General features: G+C 43.7%; 1 protein-coding gene and 2 long non-coding RNA genes across 4 annotated transcripts in view; 1 reads left to right on the top strand and 2 right to left on the bottom strand.

The window, feature by feature from the left end:
- The window catches only part of rasgef1ba (RasGEF domain family, member 1Ba), a 142,142-nt gene that overhangs the window by 8,413 nt on the left and 114,528 nt on the right, over positions 1–19,201 (bottom strand). For both annotated transcript variants that reach the window (XM_085180304.1, XM_085180305.1), the window contains 9 exons: positions 17,164–17,346; positions 16,929–17,051; positions 16,675–16,812; positions 10,730–10,945; positions 10,294–10,368; positions 9,404–9,499; positions 8,501–8,603; positions 6,335–6,414; positions 4,067–4,162 (listed from right to left, as the gene is read on the bottom strand). In XM_085180304.1, the coding sequence (XP_085036430.1) occupies positions 4,067–4,162; positions 6,335–6,414; positions 8,501–8,603; positions 9,404–9,499; positions 10,294–10,368; positions 10,730–10,945; positions 16,675–16,812; positions 16,929–17,051; positions 17,164–17,346 (1,110 nt within the window). The remainder of the gene's footprint in view (positions 1–4,066; positions 4,163–6,334; positions 6,415–8,500; positions 8,604–9,403; positions 9,500–10,293; positions 10,369–10,729; positions 10,946–16,674; positions 16,813–16,928; positions 17,052–17,163; positions 17,347–19,201) is intronic.
- Positions 1–19,201, top strand: part of LOC146506184 (uncharacterized) — a 351,963-nt gene that overhangs the window by 219,463 nt on the left and 113,299 nt on the right. The gene's annotated exons all lie outside the window — the stretch shown is intronic.
- LOC146506187 (uncharacterized) lies at positions 13,260–16,668 on the bottom strand. Its single transcript, XR_014877208.1, has 2 exons — positions 14,906–16,668; positions 13,260–14,866 (listed from the first exon to the last, which is right to left on the bottom strand). It is a non-coding gene; the product is annotated as an uncharacterized LOC146506187 (long non-coding RNA).

Here is a 19,201-nt window from a genome sequence, read left to right as displayed (position 1 = left end):
TGATACACCGGCTACATAGGGGATGACAATGTTGTTGCGCCTGTCCTTCTTATCCTCCCTCGCTGGTGTCTGATCTTCTTTTCTGTGCCTCTTTGCTGACTTTAAAAACGCCCATTTAGGATAGCCGCACGTTTTGAGTGCTTCCTTTACATGTGTGTGTTCCTTCTTTTTCCCTTCAGGCTTAGAGGGAACATGTTCTGCCCGGTGGTGTAGGGTCCTAATTACTCCAAGTTTGTGTTCCAGAGGGTGATGGGAGTCAAACAGGAGGTACTGGTCCGTGTGTGTGGGCTTCCGGTAAACTTCGATGTTGAGGTTGCCATTCTCTTCAATGTGCACAGCGCAGTCCAGGAAAGGCAAACAGTCATCCTTCGTGTCTTCCCTGGTGAACTTGATGTTTTTATCCACAGCGTTGATGTGCGCAGTGAAGGATTCCACTTCTTGTGTCTTGATTTTGACCCAGGTGTCGTCTACATATCTGTACCAGTGGCTGGGTACTCTTCCTTTGAAAGAGCCAAGAGCCTTCCTTTCCACTTCCTCCATGTAAAGGTTGGCTACAATAGGTGACACGGGGGAGCCCATGGCACAGCCATGTTTTTGTCTGTAATAGCCTTCGTTGTATTTGAAATATGTAGTGGTGAGGCAGAGGTCTAACAGTGTGCAAATCTGATCGGGTGTGAAGTTGGTCCTGTCCTCCAAGGAGCTGTCTTCTTGTAGTCGTTTTCTGACAGTCTCCACGGCCTCAGTGGTGGGTATGCAAGTGAAGAGAGAGACTACATCAAAGGACACTATGGTTTCATCTGGATCCAGGGTAGGTTTCTGGACCTTGTCAGTGAAGTCGGTGGAGTTCTTGATGTGGTGTGGGGTGTTCCCCACGAGAGGAGCAAGGATGGTAGCAAGGTGTTTTGCAATGTTATAAGTGGCTGAGTTTATGCTACTGACTATGGGTCTGAGTGGGACAGCTTCCTTGTGGATTTTTGGAAGTCCGTAAATGCAGGGTATGGCATCCCCTGGGTAAAGGCGGTGATAAGTAAGGCGGTCAATGATTTTGTCCTTTTCCAAGTCTTGAAGGCAAGCTATAACTTTCTTTTTGTAGCTGCTTGTGGGGTCTCGCTTTAAGGCTTCGTAGGTATTGTTGTCACTGAGGAGAGTAGTGATCTTTGTATGGTAATCTGTAGTGTTTAGGACCACGGTGCATCTTCCCTTATCAGCTGGTAAAACAGTGATGTTGTGGTCTTTGCTCAGGGAAGCGACGGCCTTCTTTTCCTGTATTGTGAGGTTGGACGGAGGGACTTTGGCACTGGAGAGGGTGGCTGAGACTTTCATCCTGATTTGCTCTGCTTCTGTCTGTGATAATTTATTAATCCGAATGGCAGATTCTGTGGCTGTGATGAGGTCCACTATGGGCAACTGTTGTGGAGAAATGGCAAAATTGAGACCTTTGGCTAATACTCTCTTTTCAGGTTCAGTGAGATTCCTGTCTGAAAAGTTCTTAACCCATTTTGTTAACATGTTATTTCAAGCAAAAGAGCCAACATAGCAACAAGTGTTGGATCGTTAAACCTACAGCAAGAATCGCCGAAACACACGTCGTCAGACTGAAGCTCTGTGAGTGCCTGACGGACACTATAAACACCCCCCGACCCCCCAAAAGGAGAGGTCACAAGCAGGAACATACCAGACTTCTTGGGAACTTTCCATTTCATGACCCTGACCTCTTGTACTGGACTGTTTGCATATCTTTGCTCCAAAGAAGGGGGGGGGACATCCCTCACGAACCACAGGGAGCTGCACACACATCGACAGTACACTTCGTCTCCATTAAATAAAAACACCTTTTTTTAAACATGATGACGGGACGAGAGGCTGACCACTGATGTCTGGCAGCCCACGAGCTTCGGGGCGGATCGGTCAGGGTGGGTCGAAGCAGCAGAGAACGCTATGTGATCTGGCAGGAGGCCATGTTTTCGTTTCATTCCAAAGCATTTATGAAGAGGAAGAAACTCAGACCCTCCTCGTGTTTCGACCCTCATAACTTGACCTCTGCGTCCCCTCTGCACTACACTGTTATGTAACCTCCGCCCGCCTCCCCGGGGGCTGCTGATGCTGTAAATATCACGGGAACACGCTGTGCAGACGATTGCAAGATACGCCGGTTTGGTTCTCTGCACTGCCTCAAACACTTCCTTCCACGTCACAGTGCATGAGAAGAAAGTCTGAGATAAGGGCTCCACTTTTTACATAACTGCAGTCAAGCGTAATACGTCCACGCTGTGACACACGTCACCACTGAAAGGTCACGACAGCTGTCAAGTGGTTTATAGTAAAGACACCGAGCCACCGTTCACTGTAAGTGTCTCTGACTGTTTACGTGAATTGTAAACCAAAGTCTGGTGTTCACATGTCCAGCTGTTCAAACTCTTGGGTCTGCATAAACACTGGCTGCTTGATGTGTCAGTATCACGCACCAAACTCCAAAAACTGCAGTTCTTTGACTGGCCACTTGAGGCTGAATCCAATCCTCATAGACTTAAAACGCCCAACTTAACAAAATAAATAACAAACAAAAACAAATTTACATCCTGATATTAACTAAATGATCAATGGCAAAGACATGCCTGTCCTGAAGTTGGGTTCACTTCTGGTGAGCAGAGATGGGCAGTAACGCGTTACAAGTAACGCATTACTGTAATCTGATTACTTTTTTCAAGTAACGAGTAATGTAAGGGATTACTATTGCAAAAACTGTAATTAGATTACCGTTACTTTCCCGTAGGAACGCTGCGTTACTAAAACCGTGATTGTTTTGCGAGAATGTCTCATGACAGTGACGTCAGCGAGTGCGACGTTCGTGACAACAGCTGTGTGCAGATCAACAATGGATCATATATCGAGTGCAGAGAGAGTATGAGCGTGCAGCGTTTAAAGCGTGGAAGTACTGACCTTACTTTGAGTTTGATTCCATAAAAAGTGACAAAAACATTAGTGTCCGTTGTGCGTGGGAAGAAAACTTCTTTTTACAGCGAAAAAAACCCCTAAACTTCCAAACAAGCACCGAGTAGCTACGACGTAATGGGAAACTCACAGAGAAACTCGCGGATTCTTCCACTGACCGCGGCACACCTGCACCAGGGTAAACCTCCGCCTGCTTTACAGGTGAAAATAGAGCAACAGGACCGCTAGTCTTTGACTTTATTTATTTTCTGCTGTGTTTTACTTGCATCTATTTGAAAGACTGAGTGTAAACACACAAAAAAAATTTATTTTATGTGCTGGAATGTGCAGAAAATAGGTTTAAATGTTGAACTAATTTCAGGTGACCCACTGTGCTGTTCCACCCTCCTCCGAGAGGGGAGACGTTCAGAAAAACGAATATAATTAAATTTTTACTTGATGCATAAAGTTAAAAGATTAAAACTAATAAAACAAGTTTAAAAAAGAGACTTTTCCATTTGATTACATTTTGTATGATGATTATGCAGAAAAAGGAGAATTGGGCTGAAAGATCTATCACTTTATCACCTATTCAGGTTGTAAATCATGTTTTTAAAAAGTAACTAAGTAATTAATTACTTTTGAAAATAAGTAATCAGTAAAGTAACTGGATTACTTTTTGGGGGAAGTAATCAGTAATTAGTTACTGATTACTTTTTTCAAGTAACTTGACCAACACTGCTGGTGAGCAATATTCTTTATTATTTTTATTAGGGTGTCACTTAATTAGATGTCTTTGTCCACAATCCAACGTGTGACATCACCATGGTTACGTCCATCTAATAATAAACGTCTGTTATTCAGTACGAAAATATCTGTCATCTTTTTGGCAAAGAGAAATAAATAATCGGAATCGCAGCTTTTCCCAGAATTGTGATTCCGATGCAACAAATGTTGCGCTTCAAATGTCATCGTCCATATTTAATTTGCTCTCTTTCTGCGCGCCACAAGGCGTTCCGATGGGAGCTGAGCTACAGGTGAACCAGTTGGAAAGTTAAGATTACATTTAAATATTCAGAATAGACAATCTCCCGTAAACACGCCACCATCAAATGCGGGAACATCAAGGCCTCACCTTCTCTCTGCTGCTGTTGGCGGTGATTGATCTCTGCGTGGCTCCTCTCAGTGCTGTTCTGTAGTTATAGAAATTGCTGGAAGGATCCATCTGGTGCTGTGGAGAGACAAATGCAGAGTCAGTGTGAGCACAGGCCTCTGAAATGTGAGTGGATCTCATGGCCCAAAAAGCCGGCGACATGTGTTTTGGCTTAACACCAGTGGACGTGCGAACTCTGTGCCTGGATAATACTAGTCGCTGAAGGAAACTCTGAAACTCGAACACATCATCAGTGAAAATTATATAAAATGTGGTTTTATTATTAGTCTTAGTTTTCACCATGATGACCAAGGATCCTCAAGTTTCAAATATTGTGACATAGGATGTAGTCACATGGGGGGGGTGACGATGCCATTGAGTCTGTGACTTTGAACAAACTAAGCAGCAAATTAACTCAAACACAAAGTTTGGGATTCACCTAAAAGAAATCCTCAGAGGCACAAAAGATAAAGATAAAAGGAAAGCATCAAGAAGGGTGCGGCTGACAAAAGGAACAAGAGCCAGCAGAAGAGGAACGACGTGGATGATCTCCAGCGAGACGTGAAGAAAACCTAAAGAACTCGAGTCTTTGAAACCCTTTCAGGTCTCGCAGAGCGTCCCACACTCACTCGTCAGATCTCCTATTTCAAAAGGGCCGACTGATGGCCCGTTGGGCTCACTGAACGTAGTCTTGCGGTATGCTGGGTTTTCTCACACACCTCGGGGAGGAAGGCAGGGTTGCGTGATTTGCACACCCAGTTACACCTTAACATCTGGTCCTCCCGGCTGCTGGGCTCCATTTATTTCCACCTGATCCCGACAGAATCACCAAATTTCCCCTTATTTTTCTTCCAGAATGTACCAAGAACAATCATAGGTGCTCATTTTTTGTTCTTGTCATGTTCTGACTTAAAACTGAACCTTCAGACTCAGATGTTCCAGGAAAATTCTGTTGCTTTACCATATAATCATACTAAACTTGGGAAAGGCTATCATGTGCTTTGGTTTAACCCTTTAAGACCTACCATAGAACCAAGTCCACCAGAGCTTATATTATATGTTTACATGCTGTGGAGCCATTTTTGGGAGCATTTCAAGTTGCTATACATCAATACAACCATTACAGCCCAGATTTTAATAATATGTCTGCATTAAGTGCATAGTAATTACATAAATTGCAAAAAAGTGCAATAAACTACAAAAAAATTGAAAATCGTTTTTGTTTTTTTAACATATATTTCTAGTTAGAGAAATTTAAGAGGCTTATCCCTCAAAACTGTAAATACAAAAAAGTTGCACAAAATAGTTTCCCACCACAGGAAATTTATTTTGAGTGTCTTCATAGTTTTATTTTTGAAATACACCAATTTTTATACACTGCAGGAAAAACGAAAATAAATATTATTGTGCAAATTTGCAAAAAAGCAGCATATGCATCAAAATAAACTATTTCCAGCAGCAATATGAGTCCTAAGCATCCCAGAAACAACACAGAAAGTCATAAAGTCAAAGATAACTTTTAAAAACACCAGTATAGGCTCATGAGGCCCTGATGGTAAAAAAAAAAAAAAAAACATTTCCGTGAAAATGACGTCACTTCCTGTTTCGGGCAGGTCATGGCGGACATGCAAAAGTTTGCGCTGACGTCTATTCCAAGTAGGAAGTGTTATGAACAGCTGATCGGATCGGCAAAGCGTGTTTCTGGAATATTATGTTTTTGTTGCTGCAAGTGCTTTTTATGCAGTTTTTGCAAAACTATATGTGGAAGGAAACTGTGACCGAGGACAAGCTGATGACATAAGATGTAAGTACAACTCCTCCGGTTTCATATGCAAAAAAAATTATTGTGCTAGCTCACGTGGTTGCAGAGCTACCGGGATTTAAAAGTAGTTACGCAAAACAGAGCGTGCTGCTCTGACCGGTTTTAAAGGGTTAAGAGAAAGGCTTCAACCAGCTCAGTTCTGAGAGTCTCTGTTTTTCTGCATTTATGAGCGATCTCAGTCATGGACAGCAAACCCTTTATTCTCCCACTCAGATCCACGCTTGCAAAAGCTTTCAGCATGACCCTGTTTTTCTCTCTTACCCAATAAATCACCGACAGCAGTAGCTCCCCCGCAAACCCACAACTAGATTTGTCACAAGTGTTTACCACAACACTGCCACTACGCGTGGGAAAAACTGAGTTGAATTATTAAAAGTGAGATTATAAAACACTCGTTTCCTGAGTAAATCTCTTTTATGCAAACTCACCTCTAGAATATCAAACTTGGCTGTTTTGACTTTGCTCCAGGTCTTCTTCAGCCGTGACACCGGACTCATGTTCATCCCAGCTGCAACACAAACACAAAAACAAAGGCCATGAGAGAGAGATCACACGCCCGTGCAAACACGATCGCATTAACACATGGCATTTTCCCCATTCAGCCAGACAGACGCACATCCCCCTCCACCCTTCCTCCCCTTCTCTTTCTTCACGTTGCTTCTTCTGGTGCAGCAGGAACAATAGAGTTAACACACGCCTTGTTTCCCCTCCCAGCACTCTGCTTCCCATATGGTAATCCTCTGTGTGTGCCCGGTGCAGGTTCAGGCAGCGAAGGGTCACCAACAGAGCAGAACAACGCCACAAAAACAGCCCTGGGGTCCTCTAAAGAACTCCGCTTCACAGACAGAAATATAAAACTCGAAACCGCGACGCCTCGTGTTCTCCCTGAACTCAATTTGATTCCCAGCAGACAGTTTGGCTTTTACACAGCACAGAGGGAAGCGAATGCAGGCCGAACCACGGAGGCATGTGACGCTGTGTCAGGACGTGCGCTGCCTGGGAAACGGCGCCATCCACTCACAAAGAGACCAGTGTGAAGAAGGACAGGTGTTAGCTGTAGTGGTCCCTCTGGGACACGTACGCCCCCTATACGAGATGATTATTATACCGTTAATGTCTTCTTCTATTCAGCGCAGTCACAATGTCGCCAATAACGAGAAGACACACTGACAGTTGGGGGTTTTTGTTGTTTTTTAATGAATTAAATGGTCACTTAACTCCAAGGCCGATTCTAGCAGTAGTTTAGATAAGAATGCCCTTCTTTCTCTTTTCTGATCCACTTTAGACAGGAATGTGGATATTTCAAGACCTGAAAAAATAAATGTATTTGCTCACCGAGCGACAGCTGATGGTAAATGATCTGTTTTGGGGGGTAATAACCCTTTAAAAGCATCACAAACACAGTGTCCCTGGAGACGAGGCTGGTGTAGAAGGATTTGCCTGTGGCTCTCTTCCTCGCCGTCTCAGGGGAGGACAGAGGACAGCTGGCACTCCGATATCCTCTCCTCCCTTTCTCCCTCCCTCCTCCCCTGTGTGCTCACACTCTCTGGTCAGTGCTGACCATCTGCCCGGTTTATGCCCTCTCCCAGTCCCGAGTCCGCTCCCTGTTTGTAGTGGACGCAAAGACTCTCCACCCGCCCTCAGGCCCACGCCGATGACCAGACACGCTCTCCTCTAAATCCTCCAAGACTCAGAGAGTCTTCTAACCTCTTAGGCCTCAGTGTTTTTCTCCTTTCTGACCTGGAATCAACCTGGTTACTTTTATCGAAACTAATCTTCTTTTTAGAGTCACGTTAACGCCTGCAGCTGTTTAGCACAACCCGGGTTTGCTCCACAATGGGCAGAGTGTGGAGAGAAATTACATAGAAAAGGCGGAAATATCAATTTCTCTACTGAAAGTAACCTCAAAAGACCAGGATACAATGTGCTTATAGTTCAGCCATTGTGCAGAGTGAAGAATGGAAACCCCGTCAGTGATACGCCTCGAGTTCAGCAACTATTGGCTTGATAATTCACACTCTTTGTCCTGCAATTTTATACCTTTTTGGGCTATTTTTCAGAAGCGCAGACACTGGAAGCAGGGACAATAGGTTCATAAATGTGTTTTACAATGTGCAGACTTTGCAGTGAGTATATAAGAGTGCGTTTGATTCTGTAAGTACAAGCAGACGGAGCAGAAAGCCACGGGAAAAACCGTCTGAGTGACCAAAGAACAAATTCCATCAAGACAATTATGTGCATGAACTCCGCTCCATCTGCTGCCAAGTTTCACCCATAATATTAAACTGAAGAAAATTACATAAGGTGGAAATGAACTGAGACAATGTCAGGAGAGGTTACAGCCACGGGGCGACTGCAGCGCAGCATGAACCAAACAAACAAACTGCAATTTATAGCACTAATCAAATTTATGATGATGCCCACAAGACAACAAGCTCTGTGCAGAGGCCTGCACAGGAGGAAGCGAGTGCAGAGCGCACGTCTGAAGGAGGAAAGTGCAAAGCATCACCTTGTGGGAACAATCGCTTCAGGTTTTGTGCAGCAACGAAACAAAACTTTATCTCAGAGAGAAAAAAAAGAGAACTCCGACTCACATATGATGGCCATGAGGGAGTTGAAGTTGCCGATGTTGAAGCATTCCCGCGCCACGTCGATGAAGAACTCGATGACTCGGGCTCGGTGCTTCTTTTTCCCCGGCTGTTAACAGAATGGAGAACGTTAAAAACTGCATTAAGCCTCAGCTTTATTTCCAACAAACACATTTACCAAACAGCGAAGTGCTGTTCCCCGAAAAGGTTGTAATCATTGTCGGGGACGATGGTGGTAACGTGCTATGTACAAAGTAGTAAGGTTGTACAATTCAAGATCACAGATTGGAGTTTTTGTTTCTTTCTTTATTTTATTTGCATGAAAAGTGTTTATTTAGCCTGTCCCAGACACCGCAGCCTTGTTTGACCTTGTTTTAGGGAACTTCCTCTTTCAGCTGAACTTTTGGGACGTCCATCTTTTATTTACAGCCTATGGTTCGGCCATATTTTAATGTATTACGCAAGAATCTAGTGGAAACTGAGCTGTGAACGTTTCTTTGGGTACTTCATTCACTAAATGAATGAGGAGGACTAAGGGTGACAGAGCTTTTGCCACTGTGGCCCCTAGACTGTGGAACTCTTTCCCCCAAGCATTAAGAACTGTGGACTCAGTCGCTGTTTTTAAAAAACAACTCAAAACCTTTTAAAAACTGCTTTTGGTTAATTTTTTGCCTGTTTTATTTTCTCTTTTTAAATCTTTTTATGACTTGTAATCTTATGTGCAGCACTTTGTGATTCTGTCTTGAAAGGTGCTATATAAATAAAAAATTATTTATTTATTTAAAAAATTATCTGAAAAATTAACCTTGCGATTTCATCCCTAATGAAGATAACAGTGGTTGTGTACCATCAGCAATCCGCCTTTATTAGCAGTGAAGTTTACTGCTTGGCTTGCTGATTGTTACCTACCATGCAGATCTCTGTAGCCACCAGATAACTGAGTCTGTTGAACCAGTCGACGTAAGCCTCCAGGTTGCTGGCCTTTTTGTGATCGCTGAAGCAATTCTGCAGAGAAAACCCACCTTTAGTTAGAACTGAAGTTAAAAGCAAAGCCGACGTCAATCGATTCAACAAATTTTAAAAAATAAAAATAAATGAGTGGACCTGTGCAGCCAATAATACTCAGCTTCCCCCTGCTTTTCATCTATAAGCACAATAGCGGTCAATGTTATTCACATTATGCATGCTGGCTCTTTGTGTGGATTCCTCTTGATATAATTCCACACATTCCTCGAGCCTTACGCCACTCGCGCCCATGCCGAGTTCCCGCCACTGAGCGTGTCGCTTTTTATGCACACAGACCGAGTTGTCCCCGTGTTTTCAAGTGGCTCGTTGGGGGTACGAGGCAAGCTAGCCTAAAAGAACAAAGGCAGCCTTAACCCCCATCACCCTGGCTTCCAAAAAACTGGCCCGTTGCCTAGCAGCCAAACGCCAGAAAAGAGACCACACCGCCCCAAAACACACACACACACCTTACCAATGCAAACCCTTGGCAGTAGTGGTTGCTAGGAGATGGGGTGCATGCATGCCCATCTAATCCAGACACTGGGATGGTTTGAGGAAATTGTGGTGTGATTGAGTGTGAGGGGAGCAGATATGTGGTCTGCAAATAACCTGCCCTCACTTTGACCCATGCAGCAGGCAGTAACTGCGCTGTGTAAACTTAACATCCTTCTGCAAGAGAAACTAGGCCATCGGAGACAAATCAAGTCTACACCAGATTTCAGCCAAAATAAAAAAATTGCATAACTACGGTATGCGTTTATCTGCTGATGTATTCTGAAGCATGCAGTCATTACCTTATCGTTATCCAGAGGGTCCTTGTGGACGAAAGCCTGGACGAATTCTTCAGGTCCGATGTAGCTCAGTCTTTCCTGAAAAAGGAGGAAAAAAATCTGAGAATCGACGAACAGTTTGCATCACAGCAGGACCGTAAAAGGTTTAGTCACCAGATGGTTTCCCTACTTGTTTAAGTTAGTTTGGGATTATCAGCATCATTAAAGCCTACATTTTATCTCCCTTTTTAGGAGGTCAGATACAGGACCTCGGCCACCACACTGATTTATCAGTCCATCACAGAGATCTGGTCCTGCTCTGACACACGTCGCCCTCTCTGACATCGATCTGGCTTCTCTTTGACTTCTGTGTGTCTCAGTGGTTCGGTTTCAGACACATTTAGAGCTTACTTCAAAATAAATGACATTTCAACAGATTTTTAAGAACTGCTTCTCTTACCAGCTCTATGTGTGTGAGCTGCTGGGCGACGGTAAAGGGGTCGTTGCAGATAGACAGCAGGTCTCTCTGTATGGCTGCCTGCGGCTTCGCTTTTAGAACCGTGAGCCTCTCGGCCGCAGTGGCGTTGATTTTGCCCAGCGCCTCCTCGTACTGGCTGAGCACCGTCAACCTCCTGATGAGGCCCTGGCTCATCTGGCTGACTGCCTTCCTGTAAATCTGCGAGGAGAAAGAAGGAAATCTGTTTGCTGGAACTCAGTTTTAGGAACTTTAGCTTTACTAGCATCTTCAGAACAGTACTGGGTATCATATGAAGCTTGTTCCAGGGTGGTGCAGGTGATGAAAGATGCAAGTTCACAGTCCATCAAAGAACAGCCATCAAAGTGTAAATTGCAGAAAAATGAGCCTTTTTTCATTTACTAAAATATCAGTAACAATGTTACACAAAATTCTTCCTGCCAGGTTTATTAATAATTCTCATCAGCTCACGGGGAACAGGGCAGGGGACTCTTGGCTTACTGGCTGAGAGGTCATCTTATTTTGAAACTTTCCTGTGACTCAAACAGGCCACGATTAGATAACAGTTTCCTCTCTGCTCCACTTTAGCATAGAAGTTGTATAAGACGGCCGGTCGAGGGAAAGAGAACATGTGTATCTGATTTTGTGTATGATGAGAAGGCTGAATGATCCCAAACACCCCTTCACGGCCACATCTCTCCTCTCTGAACTTTCTGCCAATTCAGCCTCCAGAATCTGGGATCTACAACAAGGAGTTCAACAGGGGTGGGAAAGAACACCCAAGCTTTATAATGGATGTGGAGGGCTGGATGTCTAAACAGCAATCAAGTATGACGAGTCCGTGCTGCACTCAGACATTGGGGATAAAAACGAGCGGGCTTTCATCGCTCTGCTGGAAACAGTCAAGGCGGGACCTTTTTCTGAAATTCAATTCCCAGGGCGCAACTAATGCATCTGTCTGTGGGTGATGTGGCCGTGATAGGTGCAATGACACATGAAGAGACACATTCACGTGTCGGCCAATCAGCTGTGGCTCTGTGGACACTGCGGTTTTTGGCGAGGGGTGATTGCCAGAATGAAAAATGAAACTGCAGAGAGAAAAATCAGGTTTTTACGAGTGCTGTGCTGTAGATTCTCAACAAACAAACAGTGAAAAATGCCAAAATCAGATTTTTGATACTTGCCGATTATTTTTAGATTTCTGTTTGCAGTTTGAAGACATTAATTAGCTCCAAACTTAAAAAAAAAAAGATTTGTCTGAACAGGAAAAGAAAGAATTTGTTGCAAAACAAACATTAAGATTCATTAGTTGCACACTTACACTCAGTCCTCTGTCACACACTGCAATAAACCCGGCTGATAAACACTGTATTAACTCTGCTAATGCTCGACCGCGCTGCTGCACAGTTGGACAACAGCGAGACATGCCACCAGTGAAAATCCACTTCAAAGTGAACCATCTGCCGTAGCTTCTGTCCCCACCACAAACAGAGGACAGGCCAGGGTCGGGTAAATATAGTCTCGAATCTCGGAGACAACGGCATGCGTCGCATTTCTAAGCAGAGGAAGTCACATTTGCTCACCCCAACTTTTGGCGTTACGACCGAGTGAGCCTAGCGGTGGCACGCGATTCCCGTCACCGTCAACACTGGCAGCGGTCCTGAGGTGGCAGACGACTGCTCAGTGCAAGTCGACACTTCTGAGCACATGGCTGCGTTATGCCATCATATCGCTAGAGGTCCTGTTATTCTTGGCTGACTGGTGTCATTTCCTGTGGAGCGCCACCTGACCCAAAGCAAAGGCCCGACTGTTTTTAGACGTTCATTCAACCAGAACTAATGAGCAGAGTAAAAGGTGTACTGGGCCGGATTGTTTTAAACTACAAACACGCGCGTGGTGCCAAGTCACGATGCGGCAGAAGAAGCTCTCAGCCAACTGAACGAGACCTCCCTGGTGTTCAGCATTAATCTGTGAAGTCGGCACAATCCGCGTGCGAGTGAATCGAGTTTAACACAAGCGAGACGTTTCATGGTTTCACGTCTTTAATGTTAGAACTTGAATTTAGTCTTTTATAAAACCAGTTTTTAAAGGTGTGCTTGCATTATTTCTGGTGTCTTATTTGTTAATGTTGAACATAGATGAAAACTGATTCTCCCCATTCAGGAGAAACTGATACTGATACATTGTTGCCTTTGAGTTCCTTTGTTATCTTTGTTACAATGCACAGTTTAGAGGTGAGAGTGAATTACGATATGATACCATGCAATAACCAGAATCAGATTTTCACTGTGCAATGGTTGCGGACAATGAAGATATTGGTCCCATTGTCTGTTTAAGCTTCTTATGCAAAGATTCTTGCAGTACCAACTTTACAGTGGTGCAAAGCAAGCCTGCCTCCAGGTATGTCAGGCACCTCGTGTGTCTAGTAGGGGTGGGGGAAAAAATGGATACTGTGTAGTATGGTGATATTTTGTTTGCTAATAATGTATCGATACAGGGACAGCAGAAATTGATATTTTGTTTTGTTTTTTGTTTTTTTGTTTTGGTTGTTTGGTTTTCCATAACTTGTGTATCTGCAAATATACACCTTCTGTATTTTTCATATGTAAGAAACTATACTGTGGTGGGGCTTGCTAATTTCTTGTTTTTGATTTATGTATGTTTTGATTTGTTTTGCTTTACTTTTGTTTCATATGTTGATTGTTTAATTTAAGACTAAAAAAAAAAATTTAAAGGAATGAGAGGTAAAACTTGAGGGGGTAGGGATAAATAAGTAAACACTTCTACCTACTCCTTTTCAAACAAATAATGGAATAATATTTTGTAATGATTGTGAAGGCTCATGTTTGAAATGTTTGAAATAAAAATGAACTGAACTGAACTGAACTTCAGAGCATGTTGATCCTTTTTCAGAGCAAGAATCCTGACATTCCTTCACTGTCCAAATGTGTTTAACTTTTTTTGGCAGCAATAAACATGACAGTTTACTTATTTTAATTTAAGACATGTTTTATTTTAATTAAGTTTAAAACTTTTTTATTTAATGTAAAATTATATTTTGTTTTAATTTACTTTCAAATTCTTCAGTTGCTGAAGGGGCTGCATAGTTTTCATAAACTGCATAGTTCAGAATAGCTATAATTGTACCAGATGGTTGATTCAGTTAAGTTGGACTAGACTGTAATACAAACCGTTCAGTTTGTCAACAATCAAACTGAAATGAGAGAAAGACTGAGTGTGAGACTTTGATATTAGATAAATGAATATTGATAAAGTTTACCTTTATGTACAGAATCTGAATATCGCAAAATATTTTTAAAAAATTGCAATAATATCGTATCGTGCGTTAAGTATTGTGATAATATCGTATCGTGGGATGTATGGTGATTCCCACCTCTAGTGTCTAAATCTTGTGAGAGCTACTAAAAATCAATCAAAATTACCATAAAAACGTAGCATGCAAAATAAAAACTGCACATTTTCAGGTCGAGAACTGTGCAGCAGTAAGCGAGTTCAGATCGTTTTTTCCTCAGCTGCAGCTTCCCTGTATATCCAACCACGTCCATAATGACAGTCTTACTACAGAGATCAAGGTCTGGGAATGTTCAGCGTGTGGTCTGGACATAAGTCTGACCAGATGTTCAGGACATCTATTCTGGACTCTCTTCCCAGAGCTCTGTGGTCGACTCGCCAAAGAACCAGCATCCAACTCTAAACTTCAGACGTGCTTATGCTAAAGCATTTATGTTTTGAATTTCAAACCTGATTTGCAGCCTTCGTGTTTAGTTTTGTTTCACACTTTCTCCAAATCAGATCTATTCAAAGCCCCATCCCGAGAAGCGCTTCCCACAATTTAAACAGCCGTATTTCCTGGAAATGTCCTGCGGTGTTCACACTACCAAAAATAAGGTGTCATCCTTTCTCACCACGGGGGGAATATCTATGGACACATGAATAAACAACTGTTCAACTCGACTCCTTTCCCCTAACATTTATTTGTGGCAACGTGTGCACCCGGGGCATCAAAGCTTCCCTGAGAACGACTGTTGTTGGTCAGGCTTTGCACACCACGAGTGCACATGCTTACATGACATTTGAGTTTATCTTCATGATATTCTGATACTATTGCTTTGTCAGTACAAAACATGCTGTATTGTAAACCCGACCCGACTTTCTCAACGAAATTATTAAGTCAACAAGTTCATTCCTAGTTGATAACATCTCATAAACTACATTTCCCACAAGGTCTAAGAACACAAAGGCAGGTACTGGATATGCAGGGGAACTCCTGGAAAGATTATGTAAAAATAGACTCGTTTGGAAAAGAAATTGAAAGTAAAGTGTGCATTATTGCGTAATTCACCCACAGCGTGCCAATGGTTTCTCTTTATCTAGTTCAAATCTATTTGTCAGTAGAGATGATGTTTAATTTTGGTCTTAACTGACTAGCAGCAAATAGTACCTCTCTTTTTTCCCGTTAAATATGCCAACCATGGTGTTATCTCAGGAAAAAGTTCCTGGGAATCTTCACCTCTGTTTCCCCCGAAGCCAGAATCAATTTCAACTATCAAAAATATCCACAGAGGTTTGGTGTTAACGCCAGCTGCAGCCAATCTAGTGTGAAATCAAAAGGTGTTTGCATGACCGTCAAAACAGCGTGTGTGTGTTCATGAGAATGTCTATGAGTGTGTGTACTGCTGTCGACCCTGGGTAAGTTTCCATGGGGTGGGTGGGGGGTCTGGAAAGCTGTAAATGTGTCCAAGTGTCATGTGAGGTTGAATTGATTTCTAGATAAAGTCGGGATCAATACTTGTCCTCGCACCATCGGCGAGTCCTGTGGAGCCTGATTAAAAAAGTGGGGGTGCGTGTTTTTCTTGTCTCGAGTGCTAAAGAGGGGGCGGTGGAGGGTGGGGGGAGGTGTTTATCTTCTTCATCGCTATCTGGTCCTGACAAGCTGCTGCTGCAACAACCAAAACATCCAAAAATACACACACTTAGTTTGTGTGTGCCAGTTTCCCGAGCAAAAGGATGACTCAACCAATCAGCACGTGCGCTGAAAGAAGCCGGTCTGACGAGGACTAATATCATTAATTGTTCAGACCAAAGACAATTTAACTGGGAACATGAGACGGTGACATGGAAGGATAGGAGCACGAGTAAACTTGACTCTAGCAGAAAAAGACGAATCATCATGAGGGAAACATCTTTCAGTGGATCCCTGCATGAAACAAACTGTCCCACAGGAAAAATGATCTACATTAGCATAGCTCTGCAGTTTTGCCAAGTGCAAGCACTCATATTTGACAGATATATTAACCTGTCGTGGTTCACGTGGGGGGCTTTCACCTCTAAATTTCCATTTTGCTTCCTGCTAGCACTTTAGCTTATGCTAGCACTTCCTTTCATAGCATACACAGCACGAGTCACTGCTTGTGAAAACAACGTTTCTATATCTAAATGTAAAGTCGGAGGGTCAGCACGTACCCCAAAGATAACAGAGGGCACGGGACAAAAAACTGTTCGAGCCTACTAAAAACACGGTGCAGCGAGGCTAAAGGCGCACTGAGCCGCTGACATTCAGCTCTGCTGCAGAGGAACAATCCAAACGCTGCCTAAGAAGGAGCACTGCAGGGATGACAAAAAACCCACCTAGGCCATAAACAATGGGGCTTTTCTCTCAACCGATCCGGGCTCAAAAGTGCTTTGTTGCCAGAGATACCCCCCCACTCCACCTCCCTCCGCTGCTATCTGCAAAAAAATCTGCCTGCGGCTGTAGCTTTACTGCACGTGCAGTCTACTAAACAGCACTATTGGTGATAACACCTAAAACTAAACGTTATCTAATCAGCAGGTCATTTGCTACTTGACTAATCTAGAAAATCGCTGCGTGTCGTGGTGAGTGGAAATGAAGAAAGACAGAAGGGACTGACCTCGTCTCCGCTGGCAAGCCGGTGGGTCAGCTCTTTCAGGCTCCGCATCATCCTCTCATCCCTAAAGTCATACGGGAAGGTTTCTGTCCACTCTGTCAGCAGCTGGAGGATTTTGGGAGCAATCTTCCTGACTCTCATCTGAAAATGCGATTTTTGACTCCTGTTAGAACTCAATATTTCACTTTTAATGCCATTGTTTGAAACTGAACATAGCAGTGATGGTGTTTTTTAAATAGAAGTCCCCCCCAGCATACCTTATCAGCTTGGGGATCGCCAAGCCGCTGCTGCTCCGTGCACAGGTGACACACTTTGGACATCAGTTCATAAGGATGGATGAAGAGGCGAGAACTGAGCAGGAAGGTGAAGATGTATGTCCTCTGTTGAGATAAAAGACACATTTAGTAAATTACACAAACTATGATTTGATTCTTAAAGCTTGAATTAAAAATATATATTTAGCATTTGAAAGCGTCACAATGCAACACTCACATCTGGATAATAGTCCACAGTTGGGACCAAGTGGTGAATGAGGGCCTCCAGAGACCCGGACACCAGGTTGTTGTCATTATAATAGAGGCCGGGGTAGCCTTCCTCCTTGGTCTGGTACAGGTTCTTGTTATAGCTGCCAGTGTTCAGCTGCCCCGTGAATGGTGGTGTCTGAGGCATCGTGTCCTGTGCAAACGAAGAGGACAAACACAGGAAGAGTGAGACGGTGCTTTTTAGATATTTAACCGCGAATGCTGATGCAGGTCCAGACGGATCCGAAATAGCTTCCAGACTCTGGACTTTTTAAGGTTTCTGGTTTGTGGTTTGAGTTTATTTGGACGTACAAATGGACGACTGAGAGAAAAGAAGAAGAAAAAAAGCTGAAAAACAAAATTAGGGTTGGACAGGACACGAGGATGATGGAGTCTTATGAGTCATTTGGATCACAAGATAACAGGAGCACACAGCTGGCAGACAGTTTGTTCAGTTTTGACCTCGCTAAGCTTTACAGGAAGCTGAACTCTTAACCCTCACAGGATTAGGCCTTTGTTCTAATGACCACAACATTACTATGCAGATAATGTGCATCACCTCCAGTCCAGTAAGCAGCAACATCTAAGCCGGCGCTAACGACTGAAAACAAACGAGGGTTTAAGCTTTCATGAGATAATTACAAAATATTAGGAATTCAAAAGGTCTTCTGACTCAACTCCTAAGCGGGTGGCATTAAAGGAAGCTCTGCATCTGTGCTGCAAGAGAAACAAAACGGAAAACACACTTAAACACATGTAAGAGCTCGTGAGAGTCCTCACACCGGAGAATCCAGCACATTGTATGATCACATTGTCTGTTAACTTCCGACCCTGCCATGTGAATGTGCGTGACTAAAAGCAAGAAGGAGACTGTGTGTTTGTGTGTGTTGAAGAAGGCAGAACACGATACAGAGAGGGGCACACGTGTTCTCTGGAGCAAAGGCAGCGAGAGGTTAGGTGTCAAATCGGCCTTTTCAAAGCTGAAGGAGAAACAAAACTGCCCCAAACTGGAGTCATATCAACCTATTCCCATAAACACTGGCCTGAATTATACTTTGCATTACTTTCTTAATGTGTTTTGACATTTTACATCCAAAACTTTGGTGCTTTGCATGAAAAAGGAGTGCATTAAGCACTGCTGTTGGTAGATATTTGCAGTTCACTTACAGAATAACAGTTCAGTTAAACACCTCATGACTTCCTCCATGGAAAACTCTCCAGGTGCATGCAGGTCAGCAGCAGCAGACATGTCAGAGGGAGAGGTGAGAAATTCTGCAGCTTACCTGCGACTGCTACAGCAACAAGTCTCGGTTTGTTGATCTAGCAGTCAAATACCCTTTTAACCCTCTCGAGGCAGGCGTTGCAGATTTGCAACAGTTAAAAGCTTTTACTCAGAAGTACCACTGCAGGTATTTGTTGTGCATTAGCAACAAGGATGATTTAAAAACTTCTCAGTCTCGCATTTAAAATTCAAGTCAGCTTCCACAAAGAGAACAAAACCCTCACGTACACGTTCCTCTGCAGTTTACCAGCCTCCTGACCTCTGAACCCGGCTGCGTCCCATGCCAGGCAGACTTACGGCTGAGGAAACACAATGAGTCTTTTCACACTTGTGTGGGTGGCGAGGTGGAGGTTGGAGGGGGGGGGGGGGGGGGGGGGGGTTAGTGCAAGGTCCAACAACCCCGCCTCCGTATACCTTCACACCCCTGCCGCCTTGACAATATGCTGCCCCGTGGCTGCCTGCCGAGCCAGGAAGCCTTCGAGGCTGACGCAGTGCAGCGCTGAGGAGATGCCAGGAGGTATAAATTGCACCTGCCCCACACGCTGGCACAAACAGCTCGAGTGAGTTTAAGGTTTTGTTGGCCTGTGGTGGCAACCTGATTTACAGGCTGTCTTAGAAAAAGGGAAAACATCAGCTGATCAAACCAAGTGGTGAAAAAATCACAAGACAGTCCTGTTTGCTCTGACAGATACCAAAACATTCGATTTATTCATGAGCGCACACGAAG

This window comes from Neolamprologus multifasciatus, chromosome 12, assembly GCF_963576455.1.
Source record: "Neolamprologus multifasciatus chromosome 12, fNeoMul1.2, whole genome shotgun sequence".
In the NCBI taxonomy this organism is placed as follows: domain Eukaryota; kingdom Metazoa; phylum Chordata; class Actinopteri; order Cichliformes; family Cichlidae; genus Neolamprologus; species Neolamprologus multifasciatus.
Note: the sequence above shows the minus strand (reverse complement) of the source record. Positions and strands in the feature narration are given on the sequence as shown.